The following is a 19,254-nucleotide window of genomic DNA, read 5'->3' as shown; positions in this document are numbered from 1 at the left end:
TTATGAATCCATTATATCCGTTTGCCTTTATGTATAACCCAATCTAGTCGTACATGACCCCTCAGAGTACTTAGTGCCACATGCTGGGCAAACACATCAAACGGATATGTGAGAAAAAGATTTCATTTATTCCCATGCCATGAAATATCCTGCTAGATAACATTTCTGCAAGATTCTGACATTTACCTCGTAAGGGTCTGCTGTCAACAGATATTTGTGTTCACGTCATTCTTTATTCCAGGCCGTTCGCTTTTATTCAAGCTAATATATTCCTAAGTTTGAAACCTTTCAGAATACATTTTCCAATCTCTTCAATAAGTTGTGTTTCATTAGTGTAATAATCAGTGAGTACAATTGGCTTTGTGTTGTGTTGACACTTTGTTTATTCCTGCTTGTGACACTGCAATCTGTTGTAGGTAACTCAATAAAGGAGTTGAATAATATCGCCCAAAATATTGAATGAATAATTCATGAAGTCAAGGCAAAGAAACACAAGTTGTCAGGACAGGCTTTATCAAGTACAAGTCCCCATAAGGCTGACATTTCCACATTTCTGTTCGGTGTCAAGAATAAGCCTCAGACGTCAAAGCTCAGTGACAGATTTAACTTTTTCAAGGCACAGGCTTTGTGGGGTTGTGTGTCGGATCTGAATTGCAGCACTAAATAAAAATCACAAACAAACATGTTGTTGGTGTTTTTCGAACAAAACTGGCGATTGCAGATGTCATCTCCATTCAGTGACATCACATCAAAGTCATCACAGACATCAGAGATGCTCCTTACTGAGTATAGGGATGTGCTGCTTGACAAAATCTGCTTACGTCCAGATGCTTAATTGAGTTTGCCGACTCTCTCATCTCTCCCATCTAAGCTGATACAGAAAGGCCAGACATAAAAAGAAACCTCACTGAGCAGACATTATGTGGAGAGGCACATTTCTTTCTGTCACCGCCTTGTATTTATAGTCATTTTCTATCCATCTACAGCCATTAAGGTCTGACAGACTAATGCAGCACAAGTTCAATGCGACCTTTATCTAAATAATCACATCCGGAGCTTGGCTTTATCCCACAAGTAAACTGCTACATCTGATGCATGAAATTGCAGAAGATGGTTGATATTTTTTTTTTTTTTTTGACATATTTCTTTCCATTTTAAACACAATACTCTTGGAATCCTGCATCGAGGCCTTCATAAGCAAAGGCATCCAACAAAATGTAAGAGATAGAGTGGGTGTTTTTTCTCTCCAGATGGACACAAGAGGACCAATTATCCAGAATGCTCAAGTCCGGCTCCGTAGAAACGACCAAACAAACCTAACTGCTGTCATGTAAAGGGAAAAATTATGTGGTGTAGTGCTTCTTCTGAGGAGGAGTCCATGTCCAAATAACTCAAAGTCATCAAAAAGCACTCCATGTTTGGTTTTGCAGCAGAGCTCCTCGGTCCTTGAGTCTGTGCAGGCAGAAGTGTTGCATTGCTCAGAACGGGTCATATGCAACCAGAAGAATTTGCACTGAGTCATCAGCATACCACTTAATTCACACAGTGCATCATATCATATCATGCTCAGTTCTTCCTGCACTCAAGTAAATAGCTGTGTTTGAGACACTGCAACCAACAAGACATGTGTACCAGAACATTGATGCAACAAGCTTTGGAACAAAAGTAAAGGTAACACATATATCAGTTCAAGGCAGATGGCTTTTCACCAATAAGTCTGGTAATGCTGGACGTTTCAGTGTTCAAAGAGAATGTGTTCTTGTCATTGTTGCCAATGGCTTGCCCATAATGGATTATTTGTTGGGTGTCTCTAAATAACATAAAGAATACAGTCTGGACCTGCTCTTTATGTAGGGGAATAAATGATTGATTGGTACAATACTTTTTGGCTGCACTTATTGATGAGTCTGCAGACTATATTCTCAATAAATCATCATAAAAATTGTAAAAAAAACTGTGAAAAATGTTGATGATTAATTTAAGTGCCCAAGATGATGTCTTCAGAGAGACTATGTTATTTAAACATCCATCCACATCTCGAAGCTCCATATTTTACTATCATATTGGACAAAAAAGCACCAAATGCCTACATCTGTGAAGTTTGAATTAATGACTGTAGGAAATTGGTGTGAAAAGGGGACATATTCCTTTTCAAAATGGTTGCGTTTGATGAATTATTGTCCGATGATTGATTCATCATTTAATCTACTAAATGTTGAAGCTCCTCCAACCTGTTCCTGAGTCCGAGAACATGCTGATAATATTGAGTGGGATTACCTGCAGTCACTCTGGGCGCATTTCTCTGCAGTATGTGGTCGTCAAATGATAGGCTTGCTACCTTTCTAAACATTTCTCTGCTTTACACACTGTGAATTGCTGGGATGTGACTTCGAGCTAAACTGAATAGATTTTGGATTCATTCGCTCTCAAGTGCACTGCCGCAGACAACACTAATGTTTAAGGGAATACATTCTGTGCTAAAGTATCCCATCCATCCAAATACACTACAGCAGCAGCTCATGCTCAGACAATCTCAGGCTGACCTGTCCTCTGGGGACTCGATCTGATGAGATCTGATCCCTCCTTTGTCAAAAATAAGGATGTCTAGTCCTGGAGCAGTTGCAAACAAAAGGGTCTGAGCCAGCAGTCAGGGCTGTATACGGGGGTAATTATCTGCAGAGGCTATAGAGATATTGAGAGGTCAGAGTAAAAAAAAAACTGGTCATAATCCAAGAAAATAGTTTGGATTGATTCAGCCAGACAAGTAGAGTTAAGAGGCTTCCTAGAGAGCAGACTCACCCTCACTACCCCGATACCTCAACCTGCATCACAACATGACACCACTCCAGCACCTTGTCCCTACCCCCCTAAACTCCCATTACGTCTACCTCCTCGGGGGGTATTGCACTCCACCATTTAGGTCAGAGGCAAAAGCCTGTGTGCGGGGAAATTCACACATCCACATAGTACCACACGCACACAACAAACACACACTCACGCAGAGCTACTCCAGCCACCTACTCCTGTTACATAACACATGCACACTGCCTACCCATCCACCGGCAGCTCCACACTACAGTCAGCCAACAACGAAGCAGCTAAACTGTGAAAGTATAACAGTACACTCCCCGATTTCTCATTTCAGACACGAGCACGGCTCCTCTGGGCTGCTGACGCTAACTGACCTTTGTCTGTGCTGACAGTGTAAACTCCGATTTCACTCACATGGACTTTTCCCAAACGTGACATCTGAAGAATCCACGAGTACGAGCGTGGATTTGTTTTCTAAAGTGGACCACTAATCGTGCCCAAACTCACTCCCCAGCCCTCTAAATGTAGGGTCCTATTTACTCAAAAGCCCAATTGGCATGCAGAGACCACAGGAAGATTTGTTTTATTGTCTAAACAGACAAAATGTAGCTTTGAATTAGCTTTGGTCTAAATTGGCATCCAATTTTTTTGACCAGTGCCAGATTTCATGCCAGATTCTGACACAACAAAAGATACCTGAAGGTCTTTTTTAGCCAAATATGTGAAAAGCCACAATTTAGTAGTGTGAATATTTTCAAAGAGGCCCTTCACAAATTTGAGAAATGTGAGATAGCCTTGTTTTTCGCATGTTTTTGTGCAAGATAACCAAAAATTGGGGAAATAACAGAGCAGTGCGAGTCAAAAGCAGTTTTTATGGTAGTAAATGTCCTATAAATGACTCACAAAATGGATACAAATGGCTCACTATGCTTTTCCACAGCAGCAGGGTGCATCTCCGGACACCAGTGGGTCCAATTTCACAACAGAACGGACCCAAGCGCACAGTGGGCTCCGAGACGCACTGTGTGGCAACACACGTGTCATAATTGCTCCATCTTAACTTTGCAGTGATTTATTTGAGGCCCAGCAGTTCGTTCCATTGCAAGAGCACCAAATAGAGGGAGAACTCGTCTTCTGAGAACAGTGTCAGGCTGCTGAACGGTGCACTTTTCACGCCAGACACCTCAATGAGGAAAATCTCATCATCTAAACCGGAGCTGTGGAGGAGCTGCACTGACACAGCCCTGAGCAAGACTGAACGGCTTATAGGCACAGCAGAGTGTGCGTTCACACAGAGGACACTGGAGTTTGCAACATTTTCTCAGTTCAGAAACGCTGCATTTTAACAAAAATAAAGGACCAACTGGTGCTTGGTGAAAACTGTAGCATTCTGCTCTCTTTTTCCTTCCAAATCTCCATGGTAACCCTGCTCTTGACTGGCAAGCTACTTAAATAGTGACAATTTAGATTTACCTCTTTGGATTTTATTCACTTTTGCCTTCTGACGTTTGGCCTCTTGTGTCCTGACATTTTGTGACCTGGTAGTATAATTTAGTCTGAACCGTCAAGTTAAATGTTCTGTCTTGTTTCCAGAGGCGTGTACAAACACTAAAGCTAAAAGTCTTTAGGCTTCTTACACACAAAGTGATATTAAGCATTTTGCCTCTGGAATAGTAAGAATATTAAGGCCTAATGTTCAATAAGCTAAGACCCCTAAAACCACATGGGCATGATGCATTACGGAATGATTTGTGCTCACCGCAGGTCATTATCGGTTCACAGAGGGGGAAAAAATATTACCAGACTTTATAATGTTCCACTGTTTTAAAGTAAAACCTCATTAATAATGCAGATATCACTTATGGGTAGCATCTGGTCTACTACACACCACTTATAAAAAGGGTGCATTTAAACCTGAATGTTACAGCTACGGTTGAAAGATCACATATAATTCAAATAAATAGACTAGGATTGAGCTAAAGAGTGCAGCAGGAAGTAAATCCTTGCAGCCTGAATGGACTGTGCAAAGGGAGGTTTCATGAAACCCCTTCAGATGTCGGGTCCAAATTAGGAACAATGATTGTGTTCCTTAAGGGGTTGTTGTACATGCAGTTCGCATACCCCGCTGCATGACAGGAGTCCTGGGTCATGGCCACGGGGATTCAGTCGTGGAAAAGCTTTAGGTTATTCCAGTCGAGGGGGGGAAAGCAGGAAATGGGGGAATAAACAGTAAATGGGGGTCACGTTACACTTCCTCTCCAGTGATTCCCACAGAATAAAACCCTTAGTTTAGATATGATTCACAAAACAAGTGACCAAAAATAACTCTGCTGATCCAGACTTAAGCTGTAGAACAGATGCTTCAAACTTTTAAAAAAAACTTTATTAAAACCAACTGTCCAAGAATGCAGCATTTTTTTCCCTCAAAGTTTTAGCTATGCCAAGCATTTTCACACAACAAGCAACAAACCCGAACTGGAAAACAAGCAGCTGGCATGTTGCCTAAGTGAGTGCTTTGAAGGCTGTAAGCACAAGGCCAGAGGACATGTCAGAACAGCATCAAAACAATGACATCTCCAAAAGGAATGTAGGACCTATGTGATAACGCTCAGCTGGCACATGTCGAACAAGATGCACTGACAGGGGCAGCTAACCTCAGACAAGTTCTGTAATAGGGAGACTGTTCGCTGTCAAATTCAAATAAACAACGGAGAAGAGGTGACGAGATATGTTAAGTAAGAAACTTGTATTTGTTTATATGAATGTAGAACTGCTCCACACATTTTGCCTCATTACAAGAACGAGGTAAAGAAAACATTTTGTATAATATTGGATTCTACACTCACAAAATATGCCTTCTGTGTGGATGTTTTAGCTGATTATAAAACAGACTGAAATGAATACTGAATCCTCTATATGATCTACAAAAGCAAACAAGTTCACAACCAACCAGATTGATTATTTTTATGTACTCATTTTAATGTCTGAAACAGCTGCCATCGGGTAGGTGTAATACACAGGAGTTGACACTTCAGAAACAGGCTTTTTCCCTTTTCAACAACAAAGATTTACATGGAGTAATAGGAAAGGCTGTTTAAAGAAAGCAGGGTATATTTTTGGTGGAGACAACTCACACAGTTCCGAGACAAAACAGCAGAGATAGTCAGAGATAAGAGGTACCAGTTTTTCCATCGGGGTCAACACAAACTGAAAGTCCCTCAGGAGCTTTGAATCTCTCACTGATAGGATTCAATGCTATAGTTTACATGAATGACTTCACCATCCTCATGTGGAGGACAAACAAACTCAATCATGTCCTTGAAGGCTGACTGACGTAGAAAAACTGTGACATGTCCCTGAGCTATGCAAGGAAATTACATTGACTTTCCACAGTTCTGAAGCCTCTCAATAGTGTGTTCTCAATTACATGGCTTTCCGAAAGCAGGAGCAACTGACTTCTAGCTATAGCCCTGTGTGTGCTGTCAAACTCTGCAGCATTATAGCCTCTCATTCTGGAGGCCACACTTCCTTTATCCGGCATTTTTCTTCTTCAGTGCAGAAAATTTGCTCCCGGAGGCCAAGAAAAGTCCCTGTGTGAGATTTTGCTTCAAAGGGAAAAGGAAAACAGAGATTATTTCCCCCATAAACTGGAAAACTCAAACAATACCACTGTGTGCTCTTCTAAATGGTGTTTTCTTGAAAGATTCATTCTTCACCATATTTCTCATCTCAATTAAACAAGACCTAAATCCTACAAAATGCAAATATCAAAAGACAAGAGTTGTCTCAGAAAGCCATTTTTCCTTTCTAAGGACACTTCATCCTCCACCGTGATCCTCCATCCATCCCCAACCTGGATGAGGCCACAATCTTCCCACAGTTAGTCACGGGACTGCTGGCAGGCTGAGGGGACTTGGAGGCATATGCGTCTTTCCATCTGTTGCTCACTCACTGCTTTCCAAACCCCTTCCTCTGTCAGCAGCCATCTGCTTACAGCCCCGCTGGCAGGAAACACGAACACTTCCACCATAGGATACGGATGATGCACATTTTGAAAAAAAAGAAAAGAAGAGCCTATGGCGAATTTAATTGACCGCTGTCTCAGCCTCAAAGCAAATCAAGTGAGTGTTGATAAAGGGGATTATGAATATCACAAGACTTAGAATTTTAGATGTAAAGCTGCAACAAGTTATTTTTTTAAAGCTATTTATCCATCTTGATTCCCATCCTTTCTGTATTATTGAATTAAAACAACTGCATGCATGAGATGGTAGCCATTGCAACTGTTTTGAAATTGCATTTATTACTTCGGTCATTTTTAATGAGCAGCATTTGCTGGTTGTATCATCTGACATTTGTGGATGTGATGCTTCTTCTGTGTTGTTTACATGATAAACTGAGATTGGTTGAACTCACTCTCAGAAGACTACGGACTGTGAGAACAAAGAGGACTATTTCTAGAAAAAAAAAAACTTATCTCAAAAGTAATTGACTGGTGAAGAAACACCTTTTAAATGCACCCTGAAATGTGCGGTCCTTTAAACATCAAAAATGCTCTTTACGTTTTTCTAAAGTTTTAGGTGTTATCTTCAAATCGCTTTTTTCCGGTCAATAATTAAAAATAATTGCAAACTCTGACAATTGAGTATCCTGAAAATAACTTTCTCATGTATTTGGCTTTCAAGCACTGTTAACAAGTGACATTCTATTGATTTACATTTATGTGTTTTTAAATCATCCGATGTGTCCAGCTCTGCTCAGATGACATTAAAGACTATACTTTGATAGTGTGCATACTGGTGAAAGTATTTAGTACATTATTGCAGCTACCTCATCTGCATATAACACCCAAAAATGTCCTTGCAGCACAAACCATATCAACCATAAAACAACCCCTTATATCCTCAGAAACCATTATTTCTTATCCTTTCAGAATCCATCGAGGCTACCTAAAGCCAGACATCCATTGATTCATGTATGGTGGCGACACACTCGGATCTCTTACTCTCTCATTCTGTAGTAAAAACCCCTCGTCGTTCGAAATGAACTCAGCTCAAAATTCAATGGCTCTCCCCTTCAATAAAACATTAGATCGGAACTACTCCACATAGCCATTAACACTGTCAGAAAATGGCAGACTCAAACAAAAAAAAAAAAAAACTCTCTCTTTCAGCTCCTAAGAGCTTGGGATGAGTATGCCCGAAATTTTCCTTTACGAGAAAAAAACCCTGACAAGCTCATCCCATCCCCTTAACATTCAGAAGACAAGAAAAAAAAAATTAGCTGTCCATCAATGGGAGAGAGGGAGTCTTTGTTCAACAGCACAATGGAAGACATTATGCAGGGGAGGATAGCGTCACATTCAATAAGCTAATGCTAAGGTGCTGTAGCCCACAGAGAGGACAGCGGGGCTGATGCAGAAATGACACCCTGACCCTGCAGACCTCCCAGGCGTTTTGGATTGAGGCTCTGTTTACAGCTCATCACCGCTGACCCACAGTCAAGAGTCAGGGTGCAGTGTCAAAAGGCATTTCAGTGTGGGCGTAATAAGCACTCAAAAGCCTCAGATGATACAAACTGTACAGGCTAATCACCAAAACAGGGAGCTTTTAGAGAGGGAGGCCTGTGCAAACCCTGTTATCTGCTGTGCATCTGTCAGGGGTAAAGTCTGTTACTACTACGCTCTCGAGAGTAAAGCTGTGACGTAGAAGTGTTTCTTCAACACTGCTCTCGAAGATTAAACATGGCTGAAATCTGATACTTACTTAGTTCAACATAGAGGCAGATCAGTTGCTACAGATGCTGCAGAGGATCAGACAGCATCTTCAAGTGCACAGGAAAATCAAAAAGCACATACTTTTATCAGTGCGCACCTGGACGATTTGATATGGTAACTGCATGCAGGTTTCAGGTGTGTGGATTAATCCTTGTTACATCACATCCAAAGGCTCGCCTGAGAGCTTGAAAGTGGTGCTTGGACCTCTGAGACCTAATATATAGTGAAGGAGCCTTTACCTCGTTGAGATGCAGGATTTTTCTCCTGAAAAAAAGGTTCATGAATATGTTCAAGGTAATCCGTGTTGCTCTAAATTTTTAGAAGAACTCACTGCTGGGAAAATATAGGATTTTCTCAAGGCCAAGTCGTCAACAGTGCGTAAGATTCACGGGTTGTACTTCTAAAGCTTGTCTGTTACTATTTTTTCATAATTTAACAAATTATTAAAATAGTAAAAACCCTTATTTATAATTTTACCAAGAGTTTGAGGAGGAGGTTGTTGCCTCTTTCATGTTGGTGCATTAAGTGTAGAGCTGGAGACTGTAGGCTTTAAGCTAGCTAAGATTAGCAAACAGACTTGAAACAGGTTAGCAAACAAACAATTAGCCTGGACTTGTCTGAAGCTCAAAGCTACATCAAGATAACCATTAGGCCTAACATCACATTAACTTCTACTTACTACAAGCAGTTGAAATGAAAATGTTTAAATGAGTATTTGAATTTTTAAATGAAGTCATGCTTTGTTACAGATAACTAAGATAAATTACATTTGTACTACTTTTCTTTTTGTGTAAAGAATAAATACAGAATAAAAAACGAGTTCATTTTTATACTTTACATTGATTTTTAAGCTTGGATAAAGCCAGGCTAGCTTCTGTATATATCTTCAAATGTTTAATGCTAAGCTAGGATAATAGCTGCCTGGCTCTAGCTCCCCAGGCCACTAAAAGGACAGACCTGCAACTACGAGAGGTAGGGTTTTGTGTCACAGCAAAAAGTGTATTTCCTAGGATGTTCAGCAGTTCTTTAAATGATACATTTATCCCATTTACCTTCTGCAATGAATTTAAAGTCAAATCATGTCACCTAGCCTATTAAGTAAAATGTCACTTTCCATAATATATTTTATGGAAGTAACATTAAAGAGTTGTTTTTTCCACTTTATGCTTCTATCCAAATGCTGGCAATTTGAGGTGTTACAGATGAATGCTCTGAAATAATGGTAAAATAATAAGTATCTCCAAAATACAAGTGATACAGATCTCCAGTTGAGCTGTGTTTGATGTGTGTTTTTTATGAGACTCAGTACTTAGAAAAAGGGAAAATAAAAAGAGCTAAAATACAGGCCAGGTTTTTGGGCTGCTCAAGGCGTCACGGATGTATTTATGTGAGGCTTTATTTAGGCACGACATCTACAACTAGTAAATAGTTGGTAAGCTACTCTATAAACAGCGGCATTCCACATTAACAGCAGTTTACATTGACATACCGTGTTAGAGACACAGCTGGTGGTATTGACTGACATTTCTAACTCTATAACAGTTTCTAATCCATATTCACAGATACAGGTTTAAAATATAATGAGCACATTGTGAAGATCTCACTTGCCAGAAGTAGCAGCAGCATTTTTTTTTATGACACAGATGGCCCACTGTGACAACCGTTAGCCCAGTTCTTCAAATCAAATTTAAACCACACAAACCAAATCTAAAGCTTAAAATTGTTAAAACTCATTGGAAAACAGTTAAACTAAGCCTGCATTTTCATATTTTATATATTGGCCCTAACTGTTAATAAATCAACAATCATGACTTTAATTCAGGCACAAAAGCTGTGATATATATAACGTTTGCTACAGCATGTGGTCAATAATAACAATGTTAATTAAGATATTCCAGTGTTTTCCATCTCAGAGGAGGAAATTAATCGCGCTGCTGCCGCAGTGGAAAAATGCATTATCATCTTTCTCTGTGTGTGATTTGCAGATGAGCTCTCATGCTCACGCTCTCCCTGGCAATTTACTACAAGAGAGACACAGTGTGTACCAGGGAGCTGCTTATAGGTGCCACACAATGCCAACAGAGGACTCTGAGGCTTCAGTCTGTTGGCTTTTTGTAACCCTCAGTGTCGTCCCTGTTGCTATCTGAGCGCACAATGTCCTATTGTGCAGGCTTATTAGTCCTGTCTTGAAATCCCGAGCACCCCTCTTGAGCAGCAGTGGATTTAGGCCACTGCCCTTGCTCTGACATTGGACTGTCAATTGGAAAATATGAATGTCAGCATGAGCTTGTGCAGCTTTATGAAACACATTTGTTGCTCAAGACATAAGATGACATGACAAAAATGTAAAATAGAAATGGTCGGCCTCAGGAAATCCCCTAAAAATACACCATGTCCAAAGAAAAAAAACCATCCTCCCCACCCTAACCTGATTATCTATTTTCATTTTGCTTTATTACAGTAACAGTCTAAGGTGCTTTGGTGCTTTGTATTCAAAATTGAAAAATTCGAATATCTTCTCAACTACCCAAAAGAACATACTTAGAAAATAAAAGAACATTTTGTAACTTTGACAAGACCATAAATTAGGGTAGCAATCAGAGCTCCCTTTGCAAATAGGACCAAAGGCAAGTATTCCCAGGGCTTACTCTTGTTAATAGAACACTCCTGCACATTGAGATGAAAAGCTAAAAATATAACTGAAACCACATCACAGATTCCATCTTTGCCGCTGCCTCTATATCTCAGTGATCCAGCTTTGATTCGACTTACAAACTCTCATGTATTTATTCCCCCAGATGAAATCCCTGAACTAACCCGAAGCCTCTGCTGTAGTTCAAGAGTTCGGGGTGAAACAACCACTACAAAATAATCTGGTTCTGATGAAGTAGAACAACATTTGCAAATAATATTAGTTTGTTCCTTTGAATTAATGATTCCTAGACAATTAATTATGCAACAAGGACACAGTGTCCGGTGTCATGCCAACTGGCTGTTGGGTTTTAATTAGCATGGCTATCTGAACGGACTCTGCTGTATTAAGACTGTTTCAGCCAAAGTTTAAAGTTGAAGATCAACTGAACTATGCACTGTAGAGCCATGCCCCACATGTTGTGCAACACTTGTGACTTAGAGTTCAACTTTTTGATAATGTCTTTATTTCCTTTTTTTCCTCTCCATGACAATGTGTATCTCCACTCATTTGGTGGAGTGTAACCTTCTTATCAGTTGATCATCGTTGTGGTGCAATCATCCTTTTAAGTGTTCTCTTCTTGGCTGACAGCTACAAAAACTTTCTACATCAGACTTTCATTTCCTGCTGCATCGTCGATGGTTCTTCACAGTGGGGCTTACAGATGGCCATTTGCAGCAAGACCAGCCTGTTTAATCATTTGATTTTCAACATGTCACTATCAAGACAATTCAAAGATTAGGCTGTCAGTAAAAGGCGACGCTAGGCTTCAAACTTTTATACATGTACTTCCTCTGATTTACAAAGTAAATCAATGATTACAGTAACAGTCAGTAATTATATTGCTGTCATTATGTGCATATCCTTTTCATCGCAGCTTGAATGAGTCAATCTGTTGGTCAGTGTTTTCCCACAACGTCCAAAAACTACTGATTATGTTCCATCACGGGACGCCACTTACAAAGAGGGTCATTGAGCTGTTTTCTAAGTAAAGAGAGAGGGCATATTTCTTTTAGATATTTGTAGGCCATTTTCGTGCCTTTAATGACAGGACAGCAGAGAGAGAAAGGAAACAACGAGAGGAGAAGGTGGTGGGGGAGGACATGCAGAAAATGTTGAGACTCAAACCTGGGATGGTTGTAGCCACACTATACAACCTCAGCGCTAAACCAGCACCCAGAGATATGGGACAGTTTCAGACTAAGGACTAAATCTTACTGACGATGCCATTGAAAACATTTAAGTGCCAAATCACTATCCAGGAAATGGCACTTTTCAGTTAAGCCTGTTTGATAAAGTGTTGGATTGCCATGCTAGCAGCTCACCATCTAATCCTGAGGGTTTTGGAGTCATTTTAGCATTATGTCAATTGGGTTTTTAGTCATTGAGGTCATAAGTCAACAGCTGCTTTGTAGCAATTGCATTTCTTCCAATTTTTTTTTTCAGATTTTCAGAAACAGACAGATAGCCCAGAAGTAGAGGTTGATTTTCGGCACTCTATGCTACAATTTCATGTAGCTGCCACTGTAGACAACAGGGGCCAAACATGAGGGTTCATCTCAGGAGTTTCTAACAGGATGCCCAGCCATGCTCCTCTAGGACTGTTGGCAAAACATCTTCAAGACTCACCAACCACAAAGTACTTCTCTATAATTTACCTCTGCTGTTTTGCCTGCATATTTCCTGACCTGGTCATTCAGTTTATCATGAATTACATGCTTGTCTAATCTAAATCACCTGTTGTCCTGCGTTCATTCTTTTCAAATGACAAAAGAGAAAATACATGTTATTTGGAATTGCACCAGGCAGCACCTTTAATATCTGTCACTGCCTAAAGACCGCTGTGAGGCAAAGAAAACCATCACAAAAAGCCAGCATGGAGTGTCATCATCATATAAAGATCTTATTAATCAACAAAACAACGGGGGGACCTTAGCAAGGACGGGAATTCATTTTGAAAGAGTCTAAGGCTGTAATTTCTTTCACTCTTTCCTTCAACATTTTCTGTTAAATGCACGAGCAACTGGTTCCTTAGCAACAGACTCTGCAATGATGCAAGATTGAAGAGGAACGGCTCTGCAGCTCCACAGTGCAGGTGAAGACAAGTCGGCCAACGTCTCCCGTTGCAGCTCTTCAAAGCTTCTCCGAGGTGAACTTATTAAGGTGACTGCATCTCATTTCACAGCATTAGAACACACCAGAATGTACATCAAAGCTAATGCGCTGTTTGTGAGAGAAGATCACAGAAATGGGCTTTGCCTTTTGAATTCCAGGACTTACAAATACTAACACAACACCACACTTCATTTACCCCCAAACATGTTAACAACATACTAAAACGATGCATTAATAAACCATTACAGGGAGCATGATTTGAATTTCTGTTTTGATTTGCTCTCGGGATAGCAATTTGCAGCCCCCAGGTCCGTATGCAACACTAACAGTCTTCTTTTTTTTTTTCAAGGACACTCAGACAGCAGTCAGTGTGATATCCTACTGAGACATGCTCTGACCAAAACATCAACAATAAGCCTCATGTTAATAAAAAGCACTTTAGACTACGAGCATAATTGCTTTTTTCTAATCTTTTTTGCTAATGCTGAAAATCGCCAAGTCACAAGACTCTGGCTAAGAGGTCACAGAGGTCATTATCTCAACCAACAGATGGAGCAGTGGAAAATAATGTTGTACACTTATCATGTTTTGAGAAAATAAGTGTGGAGTAGCCATTATGAACTTGTTAGCAAGCTGGAGGAAAATCCTTACACTGTCTCACAGGATCAACATTGCACTACAAAATTGTACAAATACAACAGCTTATATGGGACAAGGACACAATGAGAGTGCAGCTCCTGACCACAAAATTGCTTTTAAATTATATGACAAATAACACTGTAAATTCATAGTGGAATTTTCCTGTTGCTCAACTTTTAGGAAAAAGTAACAAAACATTAGTATCACAACAGATTTGTGAATGAGGCAAGTGATAACCTCTCTATTTTTAAAGGGGCATCTGTAAGAGAAATCTTATAAAAGGCCCCGTTGTTTTCCTATCATGACACAGAATAAAGACGTCTTCATTGAGACATTATGTAACAATCCTAAGGCATCAGAATGAAAGGGAAAATCCTCCTTTGCTCAAATGTTGAACTGACCCGCTATGGACCCACCAGTTGATTTAACACATGAACATCATTTCATGTTTATTTTTTCAGACCAATCTTTGGAAACCCTTAAGGACCAAAAATAAGGGCCAAATTAACACAACAACGTGCCCCTGCACAGCAACTTTCAAGTGCCCCTCCGGAAACATGCCGCCCACCAAACCAGCCAACACAATAGCCACAACCCCCTACCACAGAATCAGGGAAGTGGTATGACCCTGTGTGAAAAGCTGCTGTGGCACCAGTGGAGAGGCTAAAGTAGAGCGAGATGTAAACAGATTTTTTTGCTGATGCACTTACTGCCCTGTGCCCTCCACAGATATCAGGCCCCCCCTTGGCAATTCCCGGGATGCCATGATCGTCAATCTGGCCTTGTTAATGACACTTACAACCTACTTTAGGTTTGATGTAGTTGGCCATTACAGTGTGTGACGTATCAAGGAGTGCTCAAAAATATTGTTCAGTGATCAGAAAAGCAAAGAGTCAAATCTGGTATCCTCCTTCTTCACTTGAAAGTAATTCCTGAGGAAAATTAAATGTTGAGTGCTGATACTGATTATTGTCACTGCAACATTGTCAAAGTCAATCCTGAAGTAATATGATATCCTTTAGGTTAACACTTAAAATCAACATGTCTTTCTTAAATTAGCAATAGGCCTATACGTACCAATTTCTTAGCATTCACCCATGAGCCTTTGCCATTGTCTTACAACGCCTCACAGGATGTGTAGGTGTTGCATGCTTACAAAAAAAACACACCAATACACTGTTTTGTTTTGGTAAAATGTGCAAATAGAGTCGTCTCGCTTCTACATTTTGGATATTTAGTTCACAAAATACTTCATAAAACAGTTCAATAGATTACCTAACATTCACAATCACACTCTTTCCCCCGCCAACTATTGATTGGTGCCAAACACAAAGCAAAGCTGGGTTCATTTAAACTGGAAAAAATAACATTCGCTTAATTTGATCTACTTTACTCTTTGATCAATTTGACTTACTGCTTCTTTTTCAAGATGAATTGCAGCTTATTTCACTTTATTTGAAGATATTAAATGGATCTAAATCAAGAGCATGCTTCCAAAGCAGACAGTATTGGAACCAAAGCTGTGTACACATATTTTCAGACAGTTGCTATGATATTCCTGGAGGACCCTCTGACAGCTGACTTTGATGGACAGCTCACTGACTGCTGTGTCACTGGATACATGGGGAGGGTGAGCAGCTGAGAAACGCACATAAGAAACCTCTACCATCATTTATGGCAATCAAATGACAGTGCATCATCCTCACTTAAATCTGACACACTGGAAAAGCTTGCAATGTACAGGGGAGGGGAGGGGGTCTGTGTTACAGTCCTCTTCTCTGGTCAGATAATAACATATAGATGTGATTTCCAAGAATGTAGCTGCTGATTGGCTCTACAACAAAACCAATTTTATCCACCATGCCAAATCTAAAAGTACATTATTGATTTTTTTTCTGCCTTCTGAGTACATGAACTCTCTGTAACTGAACATTGTGCTGCACACAGGCTGTGGGCTCAGATTAGAAATAAATAAATCTCAGACACTGATTTAAGGTCAGATTTGGTGCAAGATCAGAAAACCGTGTTCCCTTTGGAATGTGCCATTAATGAGCTAATTGCAATGGCACAGGCTGCCTCATGTGGGTGAAATTAAACATTTGATTGTTAACGCTGCAGTGTATATAGGGGGGCAATTCATTCCTTTCGCAGGACTATGAGATCGGCTACGCCCCCAGCCCCAAAGTGCGATTGTTGACACTGTGACAATGTTACCAAGTGTACATAAAAGGAAGGGAAAGGAAAAGACCCCCCCCCCCCCCCTCTTCCAAACCCTCAATGAATGAAAAGACAGAGAAAAGCCCCAGTATGATCCCCTCTTATACTCACCTTCAATGGAGATTACATGCTCTCTGATCTGGTTCTGCAGGGCCAGGTCATCAATGCGCTCGATCAGGTCGTAGATGGCGTAAATGTTCGGGTGGACTGACTCGAACCGGTGGATCTCTGCCCTGATCGCCGCAGAGTTGGACAAAACAAACTGCGAGCCCGCTGAGCCGGACTGTGAAGCCTGGCCTGAAACAGTCCCCGAACCGAACTGACCGGCCCCTGAGCTCGCGGACGATCCGGATCCGTACTGGGATGGGATGGACTGGGGCACTGGGACGGGAACTGCCACCGGGACAGTGCCTGGAGTGGGCATGGCCGGCTGAGACTGCTGCGAGATGCCAGAGACTGGGACGCTCGACTGGTAGTTCATCTTGGCTTTTTTGTTTTCTTCTGCTTTAGGAGCTTTTCACTCTTTGAAACGACAACACGGATCTGCAGACTAGAATTTGGGATTGAGGCGATGCGAACAAAAGAAGTCCGCGCGAACTGATGGTGTGGAAAACGATCGGCGCAGAAGCATCAATAGTTGGTCGCCAATTGCATAAAAACGCGGCTCTTGTTCATATTAATACAACTTGACTGTGATTCATTTTCCGTTATTGGCCAGATCTATCCAGGGCCCTTTTTGTTTCTAACAAACCCGCAGTGCCTACCACTGGGACACTCCTCTCTATGCTACAACGCTGTTTAGGTCAAACCCTCCTCCTTCTTCTTCTTCTTCTTGCCTGGTTGCTGTGTTTGAAGCAGACAATGGGCTCGGCTTCAGCACGGCGCCCTGTTCCTCCGCTGCCTTCAATGCGTTGTTTCTGCTCTGAAACCAAATAGCGTTTAGTCCTCTTTGGTCCAAGTGGTCCCTGCCCAGCGCCCTCCTCCGCATGCTCGAACGTCACCCATCACGTAATTGTACTCGAGATGGGGGAGGGTGTGATTGGATTTGTCGGAGTGGGGGGGTTCGCAACGTGCACATCATTATGATAACCTACCTGACAGTTATGCAACCGCAAAAAATGCGCAACACTGACAAGAAGATGGGGCGATTATATTAAGGTAAATTAGTTGTTATTGTCTCGAGTAAAGCGACAATAGGCTCACAATTACAGATCTCTATGCAGACCTTCACTATCACACTTTCACACGTGCGTGCACGCGCACGTTGACGCGCGACTATACGCACACAGATTGGCTCTTGGGGGACTTTTTTCGCACCGAATGTTTATCCTTTTTTAACTCCAAAACAACGACATGTTAGGCACAACTTCATGTCTTAGGACAGGTTTAAGGATGATGTCAGGCGTTTTTAAACTTCAGCTTCTGTGGTCAATTAATACTCAAAGTAAATGAGTAAATTGGTCTTATAGAAAAACAAATCCATTTGGCAACCATAAAAAGGAGGTATCAATAATCATATCATAATTTGTATTATTTTAAACACAAACTTGGATCTCATAGGCTACTAGTCACACCCCCCTCCCCACACACACACACACACACACACACACACACACGCACACACACACACACACGCACACACACCTAGCGTCATCAAACATCAAGCATGTTTCAAAGGCAAAACATGATACATTTTTATGAAGTGAAATGTGATATGGTTAATAAGGGATCCTTTTTTTTCAACATATAAGGGAGAAACAGAGTCACCTGGTGGCTTGAATTCGTACTACACCAACAGCTGCTCAAGGCCAGATGACTGTCACAGTCAGTCAAGGTTCTGCTGTTTTTGTCGATGTGCAAATAAAGACTGATCAAACACAGCCAAGGAACCAACAATGTAGGCTACTTTGAGGGAAATTTCAGTTCAAGTGATTTGACTTTTCTGATGTATGGATAAAGAAAACGGTGCCGAGATGATAAAGTTTGATATTAAAGAAAGTAATTTCAGTGTAATGGAGGAAAAATTAAAGCATAACAGTTCTTGAACCCCCTGGCAGCCAGCAGCTCTGAAACTCCTTCCTCACACATTAATAATACAGAGTGCAATAACCATTTGAAATGCATTCTTCCCAGCATAAATCACAGCTCCAGTCTGATCCAGATGAATATTGGTTTTGCCACAGAGGATTTCCAAGGGACATGAATGAAGATGATTCAGGAGAGGGGGAAAAAAGGCATTTTTTGCTCATTATTTCAAAGGCGTGTTAAAGCTCCAGTAGTTTAATCTGAAGGGGTGCGATGGCATTATCTTAACAAAATAATTCTGAAAGCCAGATGTTATCTAGAATATTTATGTAATCATCTTTATCTAATTCCTTATGTAACCAAACCTGTTGTTACTGCATAAATGATCATCTCTGAACAGCATTGTGACGCACAACTCTTTGACTCTTCTGTGCAGCAGCATCGTCTCAGACAAATTAGAAATTCAGTAACAAGATGAAAATGCTGTTTTGAAGATTACAATCATTATTGTGGATACTTTTCATGAATTAATGACCAATGTTGTGCCAAGTACACAAACTGCAACATGACCAGAATCTTCATTTTGTGCTTTTGTGTAATAAGTATCAAATCAGTTTTAACCAGAATGATTTTCATGACGCTTTTGAAGCTTGCTTAATATTATTTCCTGGAAACTTATTGCTAGGAAATGTTTGAACAATTTTAAAACCCCATAAACACAGTATTTACTTATTTAAAAAGTATAATTAATTGGTTCTGCAACATAATGCACAATGTTATCTTCAGCCCTCTGCCTCCATCTGTTGGCCAAATGGAGAACTTTGCTGTGCTTCTTCTATTGCACTCCATTTTAAACATTTATAAGCAGCAGTGATTGCTTAACCTGTCTATGAAGGTTTGGTCACTCTCCAGTTCATTTGAGAAGAATCATCCATGTATTACTTATTTGCGCAGATATCGCCTGCTTTGTAAATGCTCT

At 40.7% G+C, this 19,254-nt stretch overlaps 1 protein-coding gene across 1 annotated transcript in view; it reads right to left on the bottom strand.

Moving 5' to 3' along the window:
* Positions 1-17,244, bottom strand: part of agap3 (ArfGAP with GTPase domain, ankyrin repeat and PH domain 3) — a 117,865-nt gene extending 100,621 nt beyond the window's left edge. The window contains exon 1 of the mRNA XM_061044892.1: positions 16,362-17,244. Coding sequence (XP_060900875.1) covers positions 16,362-16,731 — 370 coding nt within the window. The 5' untranslated portion in view covers positions 16,732-17,244. The remainder of the gene's footprint in view (positions 1-16,361) is intronic.
* Positions 17,245-19,254: the final 2,010 nt, after the last annotated feature.

Source organism: Labrus mixtus, chromosome 8 (assembly GCF_963584025.1).
Source record: "Labrus mixtus chromosome 8, fLabMix1.1, whole genome shotgun sequence".
In the NCBI taxonomy this organism is placed as follows: domain Eukaryota; kingdom Metazoa; phylum Chordata; class Actinopteri; order Labriformes; family Labridae; genus Labrus; species Labrus mixtus.
This window is presented reverse-complemented; position numbering and strand designations above follow the sequence as displayed.